Source organism: Acromyrmex echinatior, chromosome 17, assembly GCF_024713525.1.
Source record: "Acromyrmex echinatior isolate Ae372 chromosome 17, ASM2471352v2, whole genome shotgun sequence".
In the NCBI taxonomy this organism is placed as follows: domain Eukaryota; kingdom Metazoa; phylum Arthropoda; class Insecta; order Hymenoptera; family Formicidae; genus Acromyrmex; species Acromyrmex echinatior.
Window position 1 is genome coordinate 8,067,434 of NC_141868.1, and position 19,481 is coordinate 8,086,914.

The window sequence follows — 19,481 nt, forward strand, 5'->3', positions numbered from 1 at the left end:
ATGGATTGCAGAAAAAGAAGCACCAGTGGACGCGATATTCAATCTTGGTGTAGTGCTAAACGACAACGTTCTCAAGAACCAAACCGTAGAGACATTTGCCGAATCTTTTTAATCAAAAGCTCGAGCAACGCAAATGTTGGACAAACTTTCTAGAAAACTCTGCCATAAATAGCGACATTTTGTAGTATTTTCTTCCATTGTCTGTGGCAGAGGAAACGCTGGACAGACTAATTATGGTATGGCTAACTCTATCATAGAGAGAATTTGCGAAAAGAGGGTGAAAGAAGAGTTATCTGGATTGGTGATTCAATGAGGAATTGTAGGTGACGTAGATCTCGCAGCTGACATGCAGGAAGACAATAAAAAATTAATTATCTGCGGCATTTCACAATAGAAGGTATCCTGCTGTCTCGACGAACTTGATAAGTTTTTTACTTCAAAGTCGGCCGATTGTAAGTAGCATAGTTATAGCTGAAAGAAAGTAGGATCTTCCGGAAGTGACAGTTTGATAGAAACTGTCGCAAGTATTTTAGGTAGGGGCTTTTGTACAATCTTATCTTATACACATATTTATATTTATTATACTTTTTAATTAACTGATTTATGAATAATACACTATAGTATAAGATATAATTGTATATTTCATATTACAGACATAAGTGTCATGAAAGTTTTAAATCAAAATTCATCTCTGGCCGATCTCGGAATGGATTCCATGATGACCGTAGAAATCCAACAAACTCTGGAACAAGAATTTGATATTTTCTTGTCAACACAAGAGATACAAAATTTCACTTTCACGAAATTTACTAAAATGTTTAATGCAAATTATAATGTGCATGAAGAAAAAAAACACGACATAGAAAAGCTAGGTGATTTAAGTTCTCTAATTGGTGTTGTAAAAGATAAAGATTTCATTTCTCAAACCTATTTCGATCTCTCTACTAAAAAACAGAATATACTATTAACGAAGTATTTCTCATACCAGGTATCGATGGATGTGGAACTATATTTAAACATTTAGCACCAAGTATTATATTTTCAACGACATGTTATGCAAATAATATTGATGCTACTGCAAATGTAATATTAGATGATTAATAATCTCATAAATGTACGCATTTATATTAATAATTCATGTTATGTTGATAGAGGTTTATTTTTATTTAAAGAAAATAAAATTAATCGAACATTTTGAATATATTTATAGCATATATTACCAAAACTAAAAAACGGAAAAGAATTTATAATGTAAGGTAAGGTACTTCGGATCCATTATCGCAATTGAATTAACAAGAAGGTTAGAAGCTATGAAATTTAAAGACCGATTGGTTCTCATCGACATGATCAGCACTCCAAATACGAACGATGTACAAACACTTTAATGTAGAACATTTTATACGTTTTAACAACTTTATTCACCAGTGAAAAGATATAATTTTCTTCTTGGACTTATATTAAATTAATTTACAGTACATTTATAACATAATTCTATTTTCTTTATATAATTGATATCCGTTTTTCTCTCCTATGATCTTATTTCTTTTATAAAAACGAAATGTACAATTTGGTAGATTCTAATGGAACTGAAGAAATGTAAGACTCTTGGATGAAAGATATAATATTTTCGCCAAACGATTCTTAGCTATAAACATGTCTCTCTCACTTACAAATTTTAAAATGCTGTGTATAACAGTTTACAAAAATTCAGTAGCTATTCAACAATATGATCCTTCTACTTTGCCGCCTATTAAATCTCCCATAATGTTGCTAAAATCTACACATCCGTTGAATATGCTAGCGATCGAAGAGAATTATTGCACAAGGTATTTTTAACAAGTTTGTGTTAATCTATACAGAATGAATTAAAATTAATAAAACTTTTGGTTAATGTACGTAATTATTTAAGATAACTCAAAATGTGGTGAAAGTACATTATATTGAAGGTAATCACGTATCGATCTTGATAAACGAAAAAGTGCCAGCTGCAATTAACGAAAAACCACCATTTATAATTTAATATTTGTATTTTATGTAATTTAGTAATCTAAGTTTATCTATAAGTTTGTAGATGCAATATTTTTAATACAAAATAAACTGGATAATGCATTCATTATATATCAATTGAAAAAATTCGTTCTTCCAATGAACGTATTCATAGATTCAATAAACTCGTTCATTAGATATGTATCACAAAATTTTATAGAAGTGATAAAATGCAGTCATTATATTAATCCATTGTTTCATTAGTTAATAAAGTCTGTTAAAGGGGAACGTTAAGATAATATTTAATGTATTAATGTACATATTCATTGTTACAATAAATTCTAATAATAAGTTTTTATAACTCATCCTTTATAATTCATCCTTTTATAAAACCTGAATCATTATGAAAATAAAATTGTTCATTGGACAAATTTTAATAAATTTTTTATTGTGTTTACATACATTTTTTATTCAATGCAGGTACCAAAATTACTGCTTTGTTTTAAATTAATCGAAAAACTTTTTTTTAAGTTATAGTTATCAAGTAACACTAAGTATCGTATATAAGAAATTGACGTAAATGTCGCTGCGTAAACAAATATCATAGCGCGCTATCAAGCTTATATCTAAAATTCTTTCGTCAAAATTTATTTTGATTAAAATATCTCAGAAACAAAAAAAATCTACTGTGTTCGTACATTAATATTCACTTACATTGCATAATTTTTTAGTAATATTATATGTAGGCATTGTGAAAGCTACTTGAATGACAAACTGGCTTTACGTGCGTGCGTGCGTGCGTGCGTGCGTGCGTGCGTGCGTGTGTGTGCGCGCGCGCGCGCGCGCGCGTGTGTGTGTGTGTGTGTGTGTGTATGTGAGTCTAAAACTGTAAAATAATGTAAATGATCTTTTCGGATTAAGAAATCTCGAGATCTCAAGATTGAATGTACCGATTTTAATTGGACTAGTTACAATCAAAAGCTCTTACTTCAAATATATTATAAAACTATCATTAGATTTTTTTATTACGGTTTTAGTTTCTGAGATATTTTAACTGAAATAAATTTTGACGAAAAAATTCTGGATAAGCTTGGTAGCGCACATTTGTTTACCCAGTAACATTCACGTCAATTGTTTATGTACTTGGTGCCGCTACCACATCGCTTGATCTATTTAAAATAAAAATTTCGTACTACAGAATACTTCAAAATATTATATACAACATACGATCCCTATTCTTTCAAAAAATACACATTTATTATATTTTAAATTCAAACATTAAAATTAAAATTAAAATGTTATTATTAATAATATAATTGCAAGAATGTTTTAGTGATTATCATATATCATATATCATGTATCCAATTTTTCAACAATGAAGATACTTCAAGATTGCAGGATTGCGTTACAATCTTACAATAAATACTTAATAAAGCATCGTAACAAATTCTCAAAAATCGTATATAAATTTTCTCAAATATATAAATTGTTTTTTTGTAATTTCCCAAACAACACGAAGTCGACTAAAAGTCAATTATAAGTTGACTGGAGAAATCAAGATTTCAAAGTCAGCCCGAATGTCGACTAATAGTCGACTATCGTCTCGATAATAATCGATTATTATTAATCCAGTTAACTAAAATTGACAAATTATCAAATAGTCAACTTCTGTATGGTTAATATTCCACTTCTTTATTAAATTATTGGGCATTGATGATTGAAAGATATCTTATCAGTGCCCAATAAATTAATACAAAAGTGGAAACATTAATTATCCAGAAATTGATTATTCGATAACTTATTTTCAATATTGGTTAGCTGGAAGGTCTTATTATAATAAATTTTATTTTCCAAAGAAGCACAATATACTCATGTAAACTCTTATTATCATATAAAACAACATAATCAGTTATACAGGAATGAACATTTTGAAGAAATTTATATAATAAATATTTTAATACAATTATTAGCGATAATATTATTCTATAATAAATTAGCATGTTTTTGAAAATGTTCGTGCAAATAAAATAGAATTATTACATGCAGGTAAAATAAAATAGACAGGGTAATGCAATACAAAATACATTTTCCTATATATACATATATTTTCTCATTTAAGTACAAGAAACTCTAAGCGATCAAAGTTAGATGTTGAGATAAATATATATTTCTATTCTTTTATATATTTTACATAACATATATTTTATTTCGTATTAACTTATTTGAAATAATGATAATCTCACAAATTAATTTTCGATTGTCAAAGCATCAACATGAAGTGCTGTATGTCCGGGTAAAGAAATAAAAAGGACATTTCATTTCATAGGTAAGAATTTTTGTATTAAATATATCAATTCCATGTATTAACGATGTAGGATATGAAAAGTGTTATTAATGTTACTTTATTAAATGTACTAATAAAATTAAAGTGACATTATTTTTGTTTACATACCCAAATGTTTCATATCCAAATAGATTTCCATATATCGATAATACATTGATCGATATATCGATCGCAGCGTGCGCGCGAATGTTTCTTTCGCTCAAATATCGTCCCAACTAAAATGATGGCTGATCAAATTGTGGCCACAAATTTTCCTCGATGCCTATTACAGTGTATATATAGTTCAGTGTGTATGTACGTGCGTGCGTGAAAAATAGAGCTTTTGTCAATTTTAAATCGATTTACAGTCGACTAACATAGTCTAATAGCCAACAAATAGTCAACTATAATAGTCTACTATACGCCGACTGGAAAAAGTCGATTATAAGTCGACAAACTGTCATTCGTGTGTTGTGTGAGTTATGATTATCAATATAAATTCCAATCAATCTCCGGATCCACTTACAACCAACCGCGTTTCCATCCTAATTGATGGCATTCTATATTCACGTGATTAATTTTTTAGTCGTAATCATGCACGAATCAACTCAGAGTGAACTTTCAAGGCGTTTTGAAATCAGAATTTGAAATTCAGAATTAAAAATCTTTTTTTTTTTTTTTTTGAGAAACAAAACATTTTAAACATGTTTTAAACAATATTTAAAAAGCATGTTTAAAACAAAATAAAACGCATTGCTTTGTTCTTTAAAAAAATAAATAATTCATGTTGACATGATGTAATTCATTCTCAGATATTCATTTTAAATATAAATGTTTTAAACATGCAATGCTGGTTTAGTAGTTCTAATCAAAAGATATAAAGAAACTAAGGTCTGCAACGCATGAACGCATCAAAATGACAAACTTTTTTAAGGAATAAGTTAAACCATTACTTGGCTACAAGTGCTTTTGATATCTCAAAGAAAAAAAAATGCGCTAGGCACAAACCAATTTATTTGCTATGAACAACAAACAAATTTGACAGTTAAATTTTGCAAGCCTTTTGCATTCACATACATATAGCAAAATTATCTTTTTCCGTGAAGTAAATATAAAATCGCGCTTGCCATATCTGGATTTACGTTATTGTAAAAATTCCCTATAATATCCTGAAAATAATCGACTATTATTAATCGAGTTAATAAAAATTGACAAACTACCGAATAGTCAACTTTTAAATGGTTAATGTTCCACACTTTTTTGTTAACTTATTCAAGCATTGCGAAAATTAAAAGATATTTTATGGTCATCAATGCCCAATAAGTTAACAAAAAAGTGGAACGTAACTAAAGGTACTATGTTATACATAGAGAGATCTGATATCTGAGAAGAAGTCCTTTTTGGAGCTCGCTCTAATTCGAGGGAGAAAATATTGGTTTTGCGAAGCCTTACTTCTTTATAGTAGCGCTGGACTACTCTTGAATATCTAAAGGCTAAAGTTCCGCCGCGTGGCTTTCGCCCCGACTTATAGTTGACTAAAACATAATTGATTAAAACAGTCAATTGACTTTTAGTCGACTTTCAGAAGTCCATTAATAATCAGCAAATAGTCGACTGCTGTCGACTATTAGGCGGCTGCTTGTCGATAAGTCACTAACTAAGAACGGCCAACTGACAGTTGATTTTTCATATTCGTAAGTCGACTGAGAAAAGTTGACTGTAAGTCGGAAAACAGTCATTCGTGTTGTTATAATTTGCCTTTACAATAAATAACCTTCTGCCTCAATAATGCATACCATTAATACATTATTCAGGCAGAACAAGTCATTAAAAAAATAATTACGAAATGATAGTTAAAAGTCAGTTTTTGATATTAAAAGGCATGATTTATTTTAATATACTGTTTTTAATCATTTTGACCTATTGTCCTACTTAAATATTGGCCGCTATTTTATACATTATTCATACATGAATTGAAATTTTTATTTTCGAAACATGAAACTTCAATTCCATGTACATGTATCCCGATGAGAATACTTTATATTCTCCTTCTCTTTTCCTTTTTCTCTCTGTCTTTCTCTCTCTCTCTCTCTCTCTCTCTCTCTCTCTCTCTCTCTCTCTCTCTCTCTCTCTTTCTCTCCTCTTTCTCAAACGGAAATGCTTTAACTAACAACATAGGAGCAAAAACTTAAAAAAACAAACGCTAAGCCAAAAATTTAGAATCACCTATAAAATTTAGAAATATTCTAGTGAATACTGTTTAAAAATACGATATACGTCTTACTCAATATTTTTTCTTAATTTAAAATAAATAGAAATTATATTTAGCATAATTATAATCTTATAGAGATATTTAATATAATATAATAATATAATATTATTTAATATTAAATAATATTTCAGACATATTTCCAGAATATTAAATGTAAAATTTGAAGAATATTTTATTGAAATTAAATAATATTCTTAAAATATTAATGGATGGTTATATATTCTGATAATATTACATGATTATTAAAAGTAACATTATTTAGTATTACTGTAATATTGTATGAACATTAAAAAGTATCATAACAACATTTACTTTAATTTATAAAACTGTTACACCGGTTCAGTTTAAATACTGAAAATAATTTTGGCGTGCAATTATAAGAATCATTGCATTTTTGTTATTGATCAAGTATTAATGACAAACTACAAAGTACTAATGACAAAATTAAAAACAAGAATAAATGAGGCAAATGTTGTAAGCACCAAATGGAACGCACTCTATACATATTATCCCAATAAACAAGAAACATTTTGAAACATTTCAACAACATTGTAACATTGCTACAATGCTACTGAAATGTTCCAAAATGTTTCTTGCTTACTGGGATAATATGTATAGAATGCGTTCCATTTGGTACTTACAACATTTGCAAATCTCATTTATTCTTGTTTAATATTTGATCAACAACAAGAATGCAATGATTCTAAGAGCATTACAAATGTCAAATGGAATGCAATCATAAAAAGCTCTCATCGGAAAAAATAAAATATACATGTAGCTAAATTGTTTAAATTAAGTAATAAAAAGAACTGATAAAGATAATTGCTTATAAATAAAGATAATTACTTTTACAAAAAAAAATATGTATTATTTTAACCGGTGAATTGCATTGAAAATAATTAAACCACGAAAATAATTAGATCGCTCAAAATATAATAATTAAATCGCTTAAGATGTAAAAAATTCTTGTTTGACTTTGCATAGGTCACAGTATAAGTCAGACGGCGCGTAAATTTTCCCGGTATAAAACGTATGCAACACTAATAGTCAACGTTTTAATATTACAACACTCATATGAGTTTGTATAAAAAGTGCCTGTCGTTAAAAAGTTTAAACGCATTTCTCATCTGTAACTCAAACGATACTATAGCAATATTATAAATATCAGAATCAGGTATAATTGACAGCATGAATAAAAAAAATAACCACATAAGAAACACATAACATTTTTCTAGATTATCTGAAAAAATAATAAAAACCATGGATGACAAAGAAGCATATAGATGGAATGATATTGATTTCGACGAGGAGATCGTTATATCTGGTATTGCTGGCAGATTTCCTGGTTCAGATAACATGAATCATTTACGAGAAAACTTATTCAATAAAATTGATCTCGTCAGAGCAGATCATGGCCGATGGGAAAAAGGTAAAAATTCAAATTCATAGTTACACTTTTGCATTTATGTATGATTGGTTGAGACAGAATAATATACCACTTCATCTGTACTAAATGTAATTACATACTTATTTGTTAAAGAAGTGTACTTCAAATTAAAATTCCATCTAAAGATATGAAGAAGGAACATAACATCTTTATGTGAAAACATTTATCTTTCATTAGAGCATCCAGACTTACCAACGCGTATGGGAACAATTAACAATTTGGAAAAATTTGATGCGGATTTCTTTGGATTATCTTTCAAGCAAGCACACGTACTCATGCCCGAAGGGAGAATGTTTCTGGAACATTCTTATGAAGCAATTATCGATGCAGGAATTAATCCAAAGCAATTACAAGGAAAAAATACTGCTGTGATCATAGGCACATCTTATGTTGAAGGACAAGAGAAATTTCTATATGAGAATTATCAGGTAAAAAAATTATTGATACATGCATACAGGATGAATAACAAGCGTACAATTACGAAAAGAGTTGATTGACAAACTTTTTTTTTTAACTCATAAAAGTCATACAATTCCAATGAGAAGAACAAAGATAGAATAATCATCTTTGAAGTTAGAAAAACTCAACATAGAAAAAAACTAATTTTATCATAGAATGTTATTTTCGATACTAAATGGATTATAGAAAGTAAAAATTTTATATTCCGTTTAATATTAAAAATAACAGTCTCTAATATTATTATTAATGATTCATCCTGCATAAGCAAAGTAGAGATTACTAATAATAACTTTATAAGTCATATACGAAAATTATAAACGCTAATGTTTTGTAAATAGTTAGACGATTTTCAAATCGTTGGATGTAGCAAATCTACAATGGCAAATGTGATTTCGTACTACTTGGATCTAAAAGGACCATCTTATACCGTTGATACAGCATGTAGTTCTAGTCTTTATGCCATGGCCCTTGGTTATCATTGTATTATGTCGGGAAAATGCGAAGACGCGATAATTGGAGCTGGAAATCTATGTTTGCATCCGATTATTAGTCTGCAATACGCTCGTCTTGGTATTTTTATAATTAATTTACTAATTTTAATATTTTTACTTAAAACTGATTGATCTACTTACTATAATAATAAGCTAGATGTAAAATTTAGTAGTTTGCACGTCTCTAATTCACAAAAAATAAATAAATTTTAATGAGTTGCATAATCTCGATAAAACATTTGTAATAAGATATTTTTCAAAACAGAATATTACTTTATAGAGAATAAAACTGATAATTATTTAATTTTTTAATAATAACTTAATTTAATAATGTGAGTGTGAAATACATAAAAAATACAAAATATATTAAAAAATGCATATTTATATCCATATATATGATATGATACAAGACTTTATATTATATGTAGGTGTTTTATCACCCGAGGGCTATTGCAGACCTTTCGATTCCAATGGAAACGGTTATTCGCGTAGCGAAGCAGTGGCAATAGTATATCTTCAAAAGGCAAAAAATGCAAAGAGAATTTATGCTATATGTCCACATATTAAATTAAACAGTGACGGTTACAAAGAAGAAGGAATAACATATCCATCCTTGCTAATGCAAAGTACTTTACTAAAGGAATATTACAATGAATGCGGAATATTGACATCTTGCTTGGATTACATTGAAACACATGGTACCGGTACTAAAATTGGCGATCCACAGGAAGTCACTGCTATCTATAACAGTTTGTGTAAAAATAGAGAAACTCCATTAATGATCGGCTCCGTAAAATCCAATCTTGGTCATAGTGAACCTGCAAGTGCTTTTATTCAAATCGCTAAGGTAAAACAAGTGTAGCTACCATTTTTATTTATTACTATAGAATTTGCTTTTATTTTACGCACAGTGATTTTTCAATCACATACACGTATATGTATATGTACAAACAAAAGACTTATTTTTTTGTAAAAATTATTCGGTAAGTCACAATATGCATGAAAAATTTTTTACCGTTTTGAAAATCTTTTTACATTCTTATTTGAATTAATTTGAATATTGGAATTAATATCCCAGTCAGAAATAATAATGGAATCGACATCAAATCGACATCGAATCTGCTAGAAATAAATCGCTGAAATTGTCGAAATCTCTGTCATTGATTAGTTTTCAGTATGAATTATACATAGATTTCAACGATTTATTTTATACATATTCATAAAAAATTGTATATCTGGAATTAATTTTGGACTAATACAAAACTACTACTAATATAAAAATCAATTATTTCTTAATATATATGAAAAAGAAAAATAACATTTATAATATTAGGAAGCATAGAGAAAATTATTAAAATAATAAACTATTAAATACATTATAAAACACGTATATTATTATACAACACATGTGATACTATTTTTCAGGTTTCTTATTTCTGTGTAATTGTGCAAAGTGTGTAATATACATATTTACACTTATTTTCAGATACATATTACACGCAGGCCTATACACAACCATTTTTAATATAAACAAATATATTATAATTTTTTAAATCAAACTTTATTTAACTTAGAACTAATGACAACAGAATACGGTCAGTGTAAATGTGTTAAGATCAACACTGTGTTTTCGTATATGTATAGGCTATTTTACATTTGCTATATACATAATAAGTGTAAACCAATAGTTACATAATAAATATACGCTCTCTTCGTCACGAAACAAAATGTTCAATAGTTGTATACGAGGATTTTTCGATAAGTCTGATAATCTTTATAAAATGGTGTAACAATCCATTTAATGACGCTTAATTTCTCGTTCGTTTTAAACAACTACCAAACGTGAATAACGCATCAATTCTGGTTGAAATTTGACCTGGAAGAGTTTGAAGAATGATACTTTCCAGGTGTCAAAAAGATTTACTCATAAAGATTTACCAGACTTATCGAATGACCAACGTAGTATCACATATAAGTTTTATATAATATTTTAATATTTTCAAAAATTTTCTACACTTTTATCAATTTTCTACATTTTTCGGTATTAAAAATGTTATTTTTCTCTTTTATATATCTACTTCAAGAAACACTAGAATTTATTTTTTTATAAATAATGATTTTTACATCTTTATATTATAAAATTAATTTACTTTTTGAAGACAATAATAGCCTTCGAAACTGGTTTTATTCCACCAAACATCAATTATAAATCACCACGAGATGATATAAATGCCTTAAAAAATGAAAAAATCCATGTCGTTCAAGAACCAACGCCCATTACAAACGGTTATATAGGAATAAATTCTTTCGGTTTTGGAGGAGCCAACGCTCATATGTTATTAAAATGGAATCGTAAACAGAAAGTTAATAATGGAGCACCGAATGATGATTTACCTAGACTTGTCATATTATCTGGACGCACTGAAGAATCAGTGAAGTTGTTTTTAAACGATGTTAGTAGACATTTAAAAAGCTCATTTGAGAGTTTCAAATATTAAAGACACTATATAGTAATTTTTATTTCAAGAAATTTATCGTTATAGATTGCTAATCATCCAATAGATGTAGAATACATCCGTTTATTACATGACATCTATGCAGACAATCTAGACGGTCACTCATGGAGAGGATACATAATACTGAATTCTATCCAACAAAATTCAATAAAAGAAATTCAAAATTGTAATACCGTGAAAAGACCTGTCTGCTTCGTATTTTCAGCTTTAGGTTCGCAGTGGCCAGGAATGGGTATATATTTAATATTCTATAATTTGTTTATAAGGGGATCTAAATAAAATAGTATAATTTTTTAATTAAAATTTTATCAGGTCGAAACTTATTAAAATTTCACGTTTTTGCAAAAACAATAAGAAAATGCGACAATATTTTAAAACCATATAATATAAACGTCAAGAACATTTTGACAAATACAGAAGTATGCGAAAACGCATTAAACGCGTTTCTTGGAATCATTGCTATTCAGGTATAATATTATATTTCACACAGGTATACGTTAGTATCAATTATATTATATCAGTGAAAAATATACCTACGATAAACATCTTTTTTATGTCGTTATTAGATATTTCATTACATTTTATTATTTTCATATTATTATTTTTCAGCAAAAAATTTTTTAAACACGGTATTCTGTTATAAGTATTTGGAATATACTTGTAGGTCGGCTTAGTAGATCTCCTAACATCCTTAGGAATTAATCCGGATTACATGATTAGTCATTCTGGCGGTGAACTCGGTTGCGCGTACGCAGATGGATGTCTCACCATTGAACAAACTATTTTATCAGCATACTTTATTGGTTTGACATGTGCTGAAGGAAAAATAATTCGTAGCTCAATGGCGATTGTCAGTATCGGTTACGATTATCTTAAAAACATATGTCCAACGGACATTCAAATAGTATGCCGCAATAGTGAGAACAATAGCGTTGTGAGTGGACCTATAGAATCCGTACAAGAATTCATGAAAAAATTACAGGTAAATTTGAAGATAGGACTTATATTTTCTAAATGGATGAAAAAATTTATTTAATAGTTATTAAAATATCGAATCGTTAAGTTCAAGATATAATTTGCTACAATTGTATGTGTTGCATTTTTTTTTATCAGATGATTAACATTTATGTAAAGGAGATCTATTGTGACATACCGTATCATAGTTCGTATCTCGCATCCGCGGAAACTCAACTTTTACTTAATTTGAACAAAATAATACCCTGGCCGAAGAAACGAAGTCCAAAGTGGATCAGCACTTCCGTACCTCGTACCGAATGGGTTAATTCAGCATCAAAATTATCATCCGCGAACTATCATACCCATAGTATATTAAACACCGTTCTTTTTGAACAAACATTGTATTTAATTCCGAGTAACGCTATTACTATCGAACTCGCACCATGCGGCGTTCTGCAGAATATATTGAAAGAATCTTTGCATCCAGAAGTAACAAACATTGTATTGACTCAATGCACTGAACAAAATAACAATGTAATTTTTCAAGAAATTGGAAGGCTCTACAACTCTGGACTACAGCCGCAAGTTGCAAATTTGTATCCACCGGTGGAATATCCAGTTAGCAGAGGAACTCCTATGATTTCTCCATCGATCAGGTATAAGAAATTGCCGTAATTGTAATTTAGAGATTGTTCATATAAGATAAATAGATATATACATACAGAATTTTGGGAATGTTTGTAACTTTTTCGCATGTCACAAAAGGTTATATATCGATAAAAGAATCATGTAAATGTCGAAAAGTTCTTAACAATGCATTTAAGAAAAAAAGGACTAGAAAGGAATAGAATTTCAAAGGACAGCTTCATTGATATCGTAAAAAAAAATCGAAAAAATTTTGTTGCGTTCTTTGAAAGTTTAATGTAGGAAGAATGGGTCCCCAAAACTGCAATTTTTTTAAATTTTAAATATTTAAAAATGTAATAATATATAATAATATATATATATAATTATATAATAAATAAAACATATATTACTTTTTAATATCATATCAATAGATGGAATCATTCCGAAGATTGGTTTGTACCAAAGTATAAAATACAAAAGTCCATAAAATATAGAGAAAGATATGTCGAAATTTTACTCAACAATGAGGATTATGATTATATGAGCGGTCATGTTATTGATGGAAACAATTTGTTACCCGCGACAAGTTATCTTGCACTTGTTTGGCAAACTGTCGGCATGATAAAAGGGCAAATATACAAAACACTATCGATAGTTTTTAAAGATGTAAACTTTATTCGTGCTGTTTATTTGTCGAAAAATTATGCTGTAAATTTGAAAATTGCGATACAGAAAGGTATTAAAAAGGTAACTTTAAAGTAGCATAATCATAAGAATGCGTATAAACGAATATATAAAAATATTACAGATGGGAAGTTTGAAATAACCGAAGGAGATAGAGTTATTGTGACAGGTACAGTGTACGAGACATTGAATCCGGAACAAGAAATGATTCCGACAAATCTATTACTGGAAAATAATGATGAAGAAGAACTCATGACAGCACGTGATATCTACAAGGAATTGAAATTGCGTGGATATCAGTACAGCAATTTGTTTCGTGGATTGAAGAGTGCATCTATATCATGTGAAAAAGGACACATCATGTGGAGAAATAATTGGGTAACATTCATGGACTCTATGTTACAGATGAAACTTATCGGATACGATACTAGAGATCTATATATTCCTACGAGTATTCGAAAAATAGTGATCAATCCAGTGCTTCACGCTTCGAAACTACAGGATGGTGGAAAAGTTATAACAGACATTGATAAACGTAATTGTTTTTCAATTACTGAGAGTTATTTGTTCAATATATAAATATCATATAAAAAATCTCTGACATAAAATATATTATTATGTATTACAGCATTACCAATACAAATTTACAAAGAGATAGACACGATTAAAGCTGGTGGAATAGAGATACGAGGTTTTAACACCACTCAAATCAATCGTCGGAATTTAGCCCAAGATACTGTTCTTGAAGAATATACATTTGTAGCTCATTGTGATCGCATTAAGATTCCTTTAAACGAAGCAATTCGGATATCAGCACAACTTGCTCTAGAAGATAATCAAATTATTAATGTGGAGGTTGTGGAGCTAGTGAAAGATGAAGATGATGTTACATTAGAATATCTTTCATCTTCGTTGCTGCTTGAGGCATTTAATGACATGCCGTTAATACAAACGAGTATCACTCTATTAACATCACCGAATCGTTTTAGCCCAGATTTATCGCAAAACTTTTCAATCAAAGATTCTGAAAAACCATCTTTAAATAACAAAGCTTTAATTGTTGCTGGATTCAACCTTTTGACCAAACAACACGAATCGTTAAAGCAACTATTGCCATTTTTGAGAGAAGGTGGTTACCTGTTGACGCGTGAAAAATATATAATTGACTATAAAAAACATTTACAACAATACGAATTAAATGTTGTTCTTGAAAAGTGCACTGATGAAGAAATGATTGTACTTCTAAAGAAGAAAATTTTGATAGAAAAAAGCATTGTTGTCCATATAAGTAATGATAACTTTAATTGGCTGGAAAATCTAAAGTCGCTGATGGACGATGAGAACAAGCTCGATGAGAATAATAGAATCATAATTGTTGGAGAGAGAGATTTTGAATGCGGTTTATTGGGTTTTATTAATTGTTTGAGAAAAGAGCCAGGCGGAGAACTTGTTAGAGGTGTGCTCGTTCAAGATAAGGAAGCACCTAAATTCTCTCTTGAAGATCCCTTCTATCTAGAGCAATTACAGAAAGATATGACCATTAATGTACTACGCTCTAATAAAACTTGGGGATCATACAGACATTTAAAATTACCACAACCCGAAGCCAGACCTGTACCTACCGCTCATGTCCGTCAATTGGTACGTATAAATCTTTTCAAAACATATTACTTGCTATCATTATACAATATTATGTATCTCGTCTTTTTAATACTGTCACGCTGTTTTTATTTATACATTTTATTATATATGTGACACGTTATGATATGAAAAATTTTCTATAGGTTTGTGCTGATCTAAGTACACTTTATTGGGTAGAAAATAATAGATCAGTTGAGTCTCGTCATGAAGATTTAGTAAATGTCGTTTACTCATCCCTGAATTTCAAAGATGTATTGCTTACGACTGGTAAAATAATATGTACTCAAACGCTTTTGAAAGGACGGTTGGATCAATATTTTCCTATTGGAATGGAATACGTGGGATGGGATGCTAACAAACAACGTGTAATGGGAATTCGTGAGACTGAGTATAATACTTTATAAAATTAGTTTGTTATGTAATATCATAAAATTGAAACTGAATTAAAATTATTCTTTTTAGTTGTATAGCAAACGTTGTTGTGAAAGATAAAGATCTGTGTTGGAAAATACCCGACACGTGGACATTTGAAGAAGCAGCGACAGTCCCGGTGATTTACAGTACGGTTTACTTAGCCCTATACATTTACGGAAAAATAAAAAGAAGCGATAAAATACTTGTACATTCTGGTACTGGAGGCGTTGGACAAGCAGCTATTCATCTTGCTCTCAAAGAAGGATGCGAGGTGTTTACTACCGTGGGCACGAGTGATAAACGAAATTTTATTAAAAAATTATTTCCAACTATTTTAGATGAACATATTGGAAATTCTCGAGATACTAGTTTTGAACAAATGATAATGCAGCAGACGAAAGGTCGCGGAGTCGACATTGTGTTAAATTCATTGGCGGAAGAAAAATTAATCGCCTCCATTCGGTGTTTAACTCAAAACGGACGATTCTTAGAGATTGGCAAATTTGATACTATTTCTAATAATCCCCTAGATATGTCTGTGTTCCAAAAAGGTATCAGTTTTCATGGAATTATATTGGATAATTTATTCACTGATAATCACAAGTATAAGTCGCTATTGTGCAAAATGGTAACTGATGGTCTTGAAAATGGAACAATCAAACCAATTCAAGTAACAATTTTTCCAAAAACAGATATTGAAAAAGCTTTTAGGTACATGGCGAGTGGAAAACATATAGGAAAGGTATGTACTAATTAATAGTAGCAGATAGAGTTATTATTACAAATAATAGTTTTGTCTAAACTTCTATCACACATAATATATATTCTTAGTGTAATTTTTTTATAGATAATTATAAATATCCATGAAAAGAATGAACCTTTAGATAAGCACATTCTCGCATATCGTCGCTATTATTGTCTCAGAGATAGAAGTTACATTATACTAGGAGGTCTGGGTGGATTTGGATTAGAGTTAACCGACTGGCTTATACTTCGTGGTGCCAGAAATGTTATTTTAATTTCACGAACTGGAATAAAAAACGGTTACCAGCGCATGAAAATTCGACTGTGGAAATCATATGGTGTAAAAGTTCTGATCATCAAAAATATCGATATTGCTGACACCAAAGACTGCGAATGCCTTTTACGAAGTGTGGAAAAAGAAGCACCGGTGGATGCAATATTCAATCTCGGTTTGGTACTGAAGGACAGCTTCTTGAAGAATCAAACTGCAGAAACGTTCGCGGAGCCCTTCTTATCAAAGGCTCGAGCAACTCAAACATTGGACAAACTTTCTAGAAAAATCTGTCTTAGCTTGCGGCATTTTGTGGTGTTCTCTTCCGTTTCCTGCGGCAGAGGAAACGCTGAGCAAACTAATTATGGCATGGCTAACTCCATCATGGAGAGAATTTGCGAAAAGAGGGTGGAGGAAGGATTGCCTGGATTAGCGATTCAATGGGGGGCTGTAGGTGAAGTGGGATTTGTCGCTGACATGCAGGAGGACAATAAAGAATTAATTATCGGTGGCACTCTACAACAAAAGATTTCCTGCTGTCTTAACGAACTCGATAAGTTTTTACTTCAAAGCCGGCCAATTGTAAGCAGCATGGTTGTAGCTGAGAAAAAAACAAGATTTTCTGGATTTAGCAATCTGATAGAAACTGTCACTAATATTTTAGGTAGATAATATTTTCCTGTGCATATATTTTTTACAAAACCAATTTATGAATGATATGGGATAGTACAAAACAATCATAATAATAATCTATTTTATACTACAGACATAAGCGACATAAAAGTTGTAAGTCCAAATTCATCTCTGGCCGAACTTGGAATGGACTCCATGATAGCCGTGGAAATCAGACAAACTCTGGAACGAGAGTTTAATATTCTTTTCACAGTACAAGAAATACGAAATCTTACTTTTGCAAAACTCATTGAAATATCCACAAAGATCAGTGATAATAATATACATAATAGAAAAAAACTCAACACAGAGAAGCCACAATATTTAGCATATTTAGTTCTTGCTATAAAGGATGAAGATTTTATTTCGCAAACTTATTCCACTCTCTCGACTAAAGGACAGGGAACAGAAGTATTTCTTATACCAGGTGTTGACGGATGTGGAACTATATTTAATCATTTAGCACCAGATATTTTATTTTCAGCAACATCCTTCCATTATAACACAAGCAATATTGATCCTACTACAAACATTATATCAGAGAAAACTGATCATCTCATAAAGGTACCAGTGAACTTATTACTATATCAGTAATTCCTGTTATATTGACGAATATGTTGTTTTTATTTGAGGGGCATAAAGTTCACATCGAAAACTTTCATGTATTTACAGTACATAATACCAAAGCTGAGAAATGGGAAAGATTTTGTAATGGTAGGATTCTCCTTCGGATCTGTTATCGCAGTTGAGTTAACAAGAAGATTGGAAGCTATGAATTTTAAAGGCCGACTGATTCTCATCGATGGCGCTCCTGAATTATTACGAAGGGTATACAAATATTATATGCCAAAGTCTGAATTAGACCTTCAGATTTACGTTCTAACTAATATTATGGAAATTTATTCACCAGGAAGTAGTGAAAAGGTATAATTTTCATCTTAGACTATGGTATATTAAATTAATTTATGATACATTTCTAATATGATTCTGTTTTTTATGTAAATTGCTATCAATTTTTTGTTCTTTTCTTTGGTCTTGTATATAAAAACAAAATGGATAATTTGATAGATTCTAATGGAATTGAAGAATTGTGATACTTGGAACGAAAGATATGATATTTTTGCCAAACAGTGCTTAGTTGTAAATGCACCACTTTCATTTACAAATTTAAAGACGCTGTGTACAACAATTTACAAACATTTATTCGCTCTCCAAGAATATGATTCTTCAAATTTGGCACCTATTAAGTCTTCTATAATTTTGCTAAAACCTACACACCCGTTGAAGTTACCACCGATTGAAGAGGATTATGGTTTGTCCAAGGTATTTAAAAAAATTACATTAATCTGTATTAAATAAATCAAATTATCAAAATTTTTGATTAATGAAGTATGCAATTATTTAAGGTAACTCAAAACGTAGTGAAGGTACATTATGTTGAAGGTAATCACGTGACGATGTTGAGAAACAAAAAAATATTAGCTGCAATTAACGGAAAACCACCATTTATAATTTAATGTTTTAATCTTTATACATATAATTTGTTAATTTAATTTTGTAATAAAAACTATTTTATATAAAGTATATATTTAAAAAATAGATTTCTCTAATCAGTCTTACCATTAACAAAATCCTCCTATACAAGAGATATAAAAAAGTTCATTAGATTGTAAATAATTAAAAAATTGTGATTGTACAGGAAGTTAAACAATACTAAGAATAGTAACAAGTGTTTTATTGGTTACAAATCCTTAAATATCGAAACAATATACATACGCATTATATCCTAAACCAACCAGGTAATCCAGGAGCTTTGTTAGGTCCTAAGAAATTCTGCATGTCCTTTTTAGCTACGTCTATACTTTCTTTATCAATATCATCTTTTACATTTTTGAATATATCAGGAAACACAAATGACTGGTCCTTCGGCTACAAGGAGTGAATAAAGTTATTTTTTTCTAATAAAATTCTAAATCC

The 19,481-nt window shown here is 29.8% G+C and overlaps 2 protein-coding genes and 1 pseudogene across 8 annotated transcripts in view; 2 read left to right on the forward strand and 1 right to left on the reverse strand.

The window, feature by feature from the left end:
* Positions 1-19,481, reverse strand: part of mRpL23 (mitochondrial ribosomal protein L23) — a 111,150-nt gene that overhangs the window by 90,642 nt on the left and 1,027 nt on the right. For 3 of the 6 annotated variants that reach the window (XR_015547963.1, XR_015547964.1, XM_087415157.1), the window contains exon 3: positions 19,281-19,433. Coding sequence is in view for 4 of the 6 variants with exons in the window: in XM_087415157.1 (XP_087271283.1) it covers positions 19,284-19,433 (150 nt within the window). In the remaining 2 variants the exon portion in view is untranslated. Of the gene's footprint in view, positions 1-17,596; positions 17,688-18,992; positions 19,141-19,222; positions 19,434-19,481 lie in introns of those variants that run through there. The other 3 variants (XM_011067842.2, XM_011067841.2, XM_011067840.2) reach the window with 3 other exon arrangements.
* On the forward strand, positions 134-2,097 carry LOC147906977 (fatty acid synthase-like; annotated as a pseudogene). Its single transcript, XR_015547965.1, has 3 exons — positions 134-533; positions 654-1,114; positions 1,211-2,097. The product of XR_015547965.1 is annotated as a fatty acid synthase-like (transcript).
* Positions 7,270-19,103, forward strand: LOC105153181 (fatty acid synthase-like). Its single transcript, XM_011067888.2, has 20 exons — positions 7,270-7,755; positions 7,817-8,010; positions 8,206-8,456; positions 8,826-9,057; positions 9,407-9,825; positions 11,138-11,431; positions 11,522-11,726; positions 11,807-11,961; positions 12,159-12,476; positions 12,608-13,107; positions 13,510-13,814; positions 13,887-14,297; positions 14,391-15,403; positions 15,547-15,791; positions 15,866-16,559; positions 16,665-17,496; positions 17,599-18,068; positions 18,177-18,428; positions 18,573-18,827; positions 18,911-19,103. The coding sequence occupies exons 2-20, from the start codon at positions 7,842-7,844 to the stop codon at positions 19,019-19,021; spliced, it is 7,131 nt and encodes a 2,376-aa protein (XP_011066190.2). The 5' UTR covers positions 7,270-7,755; positions 7,817-7,841; the 3' UTR covers positions 19,022-19,103.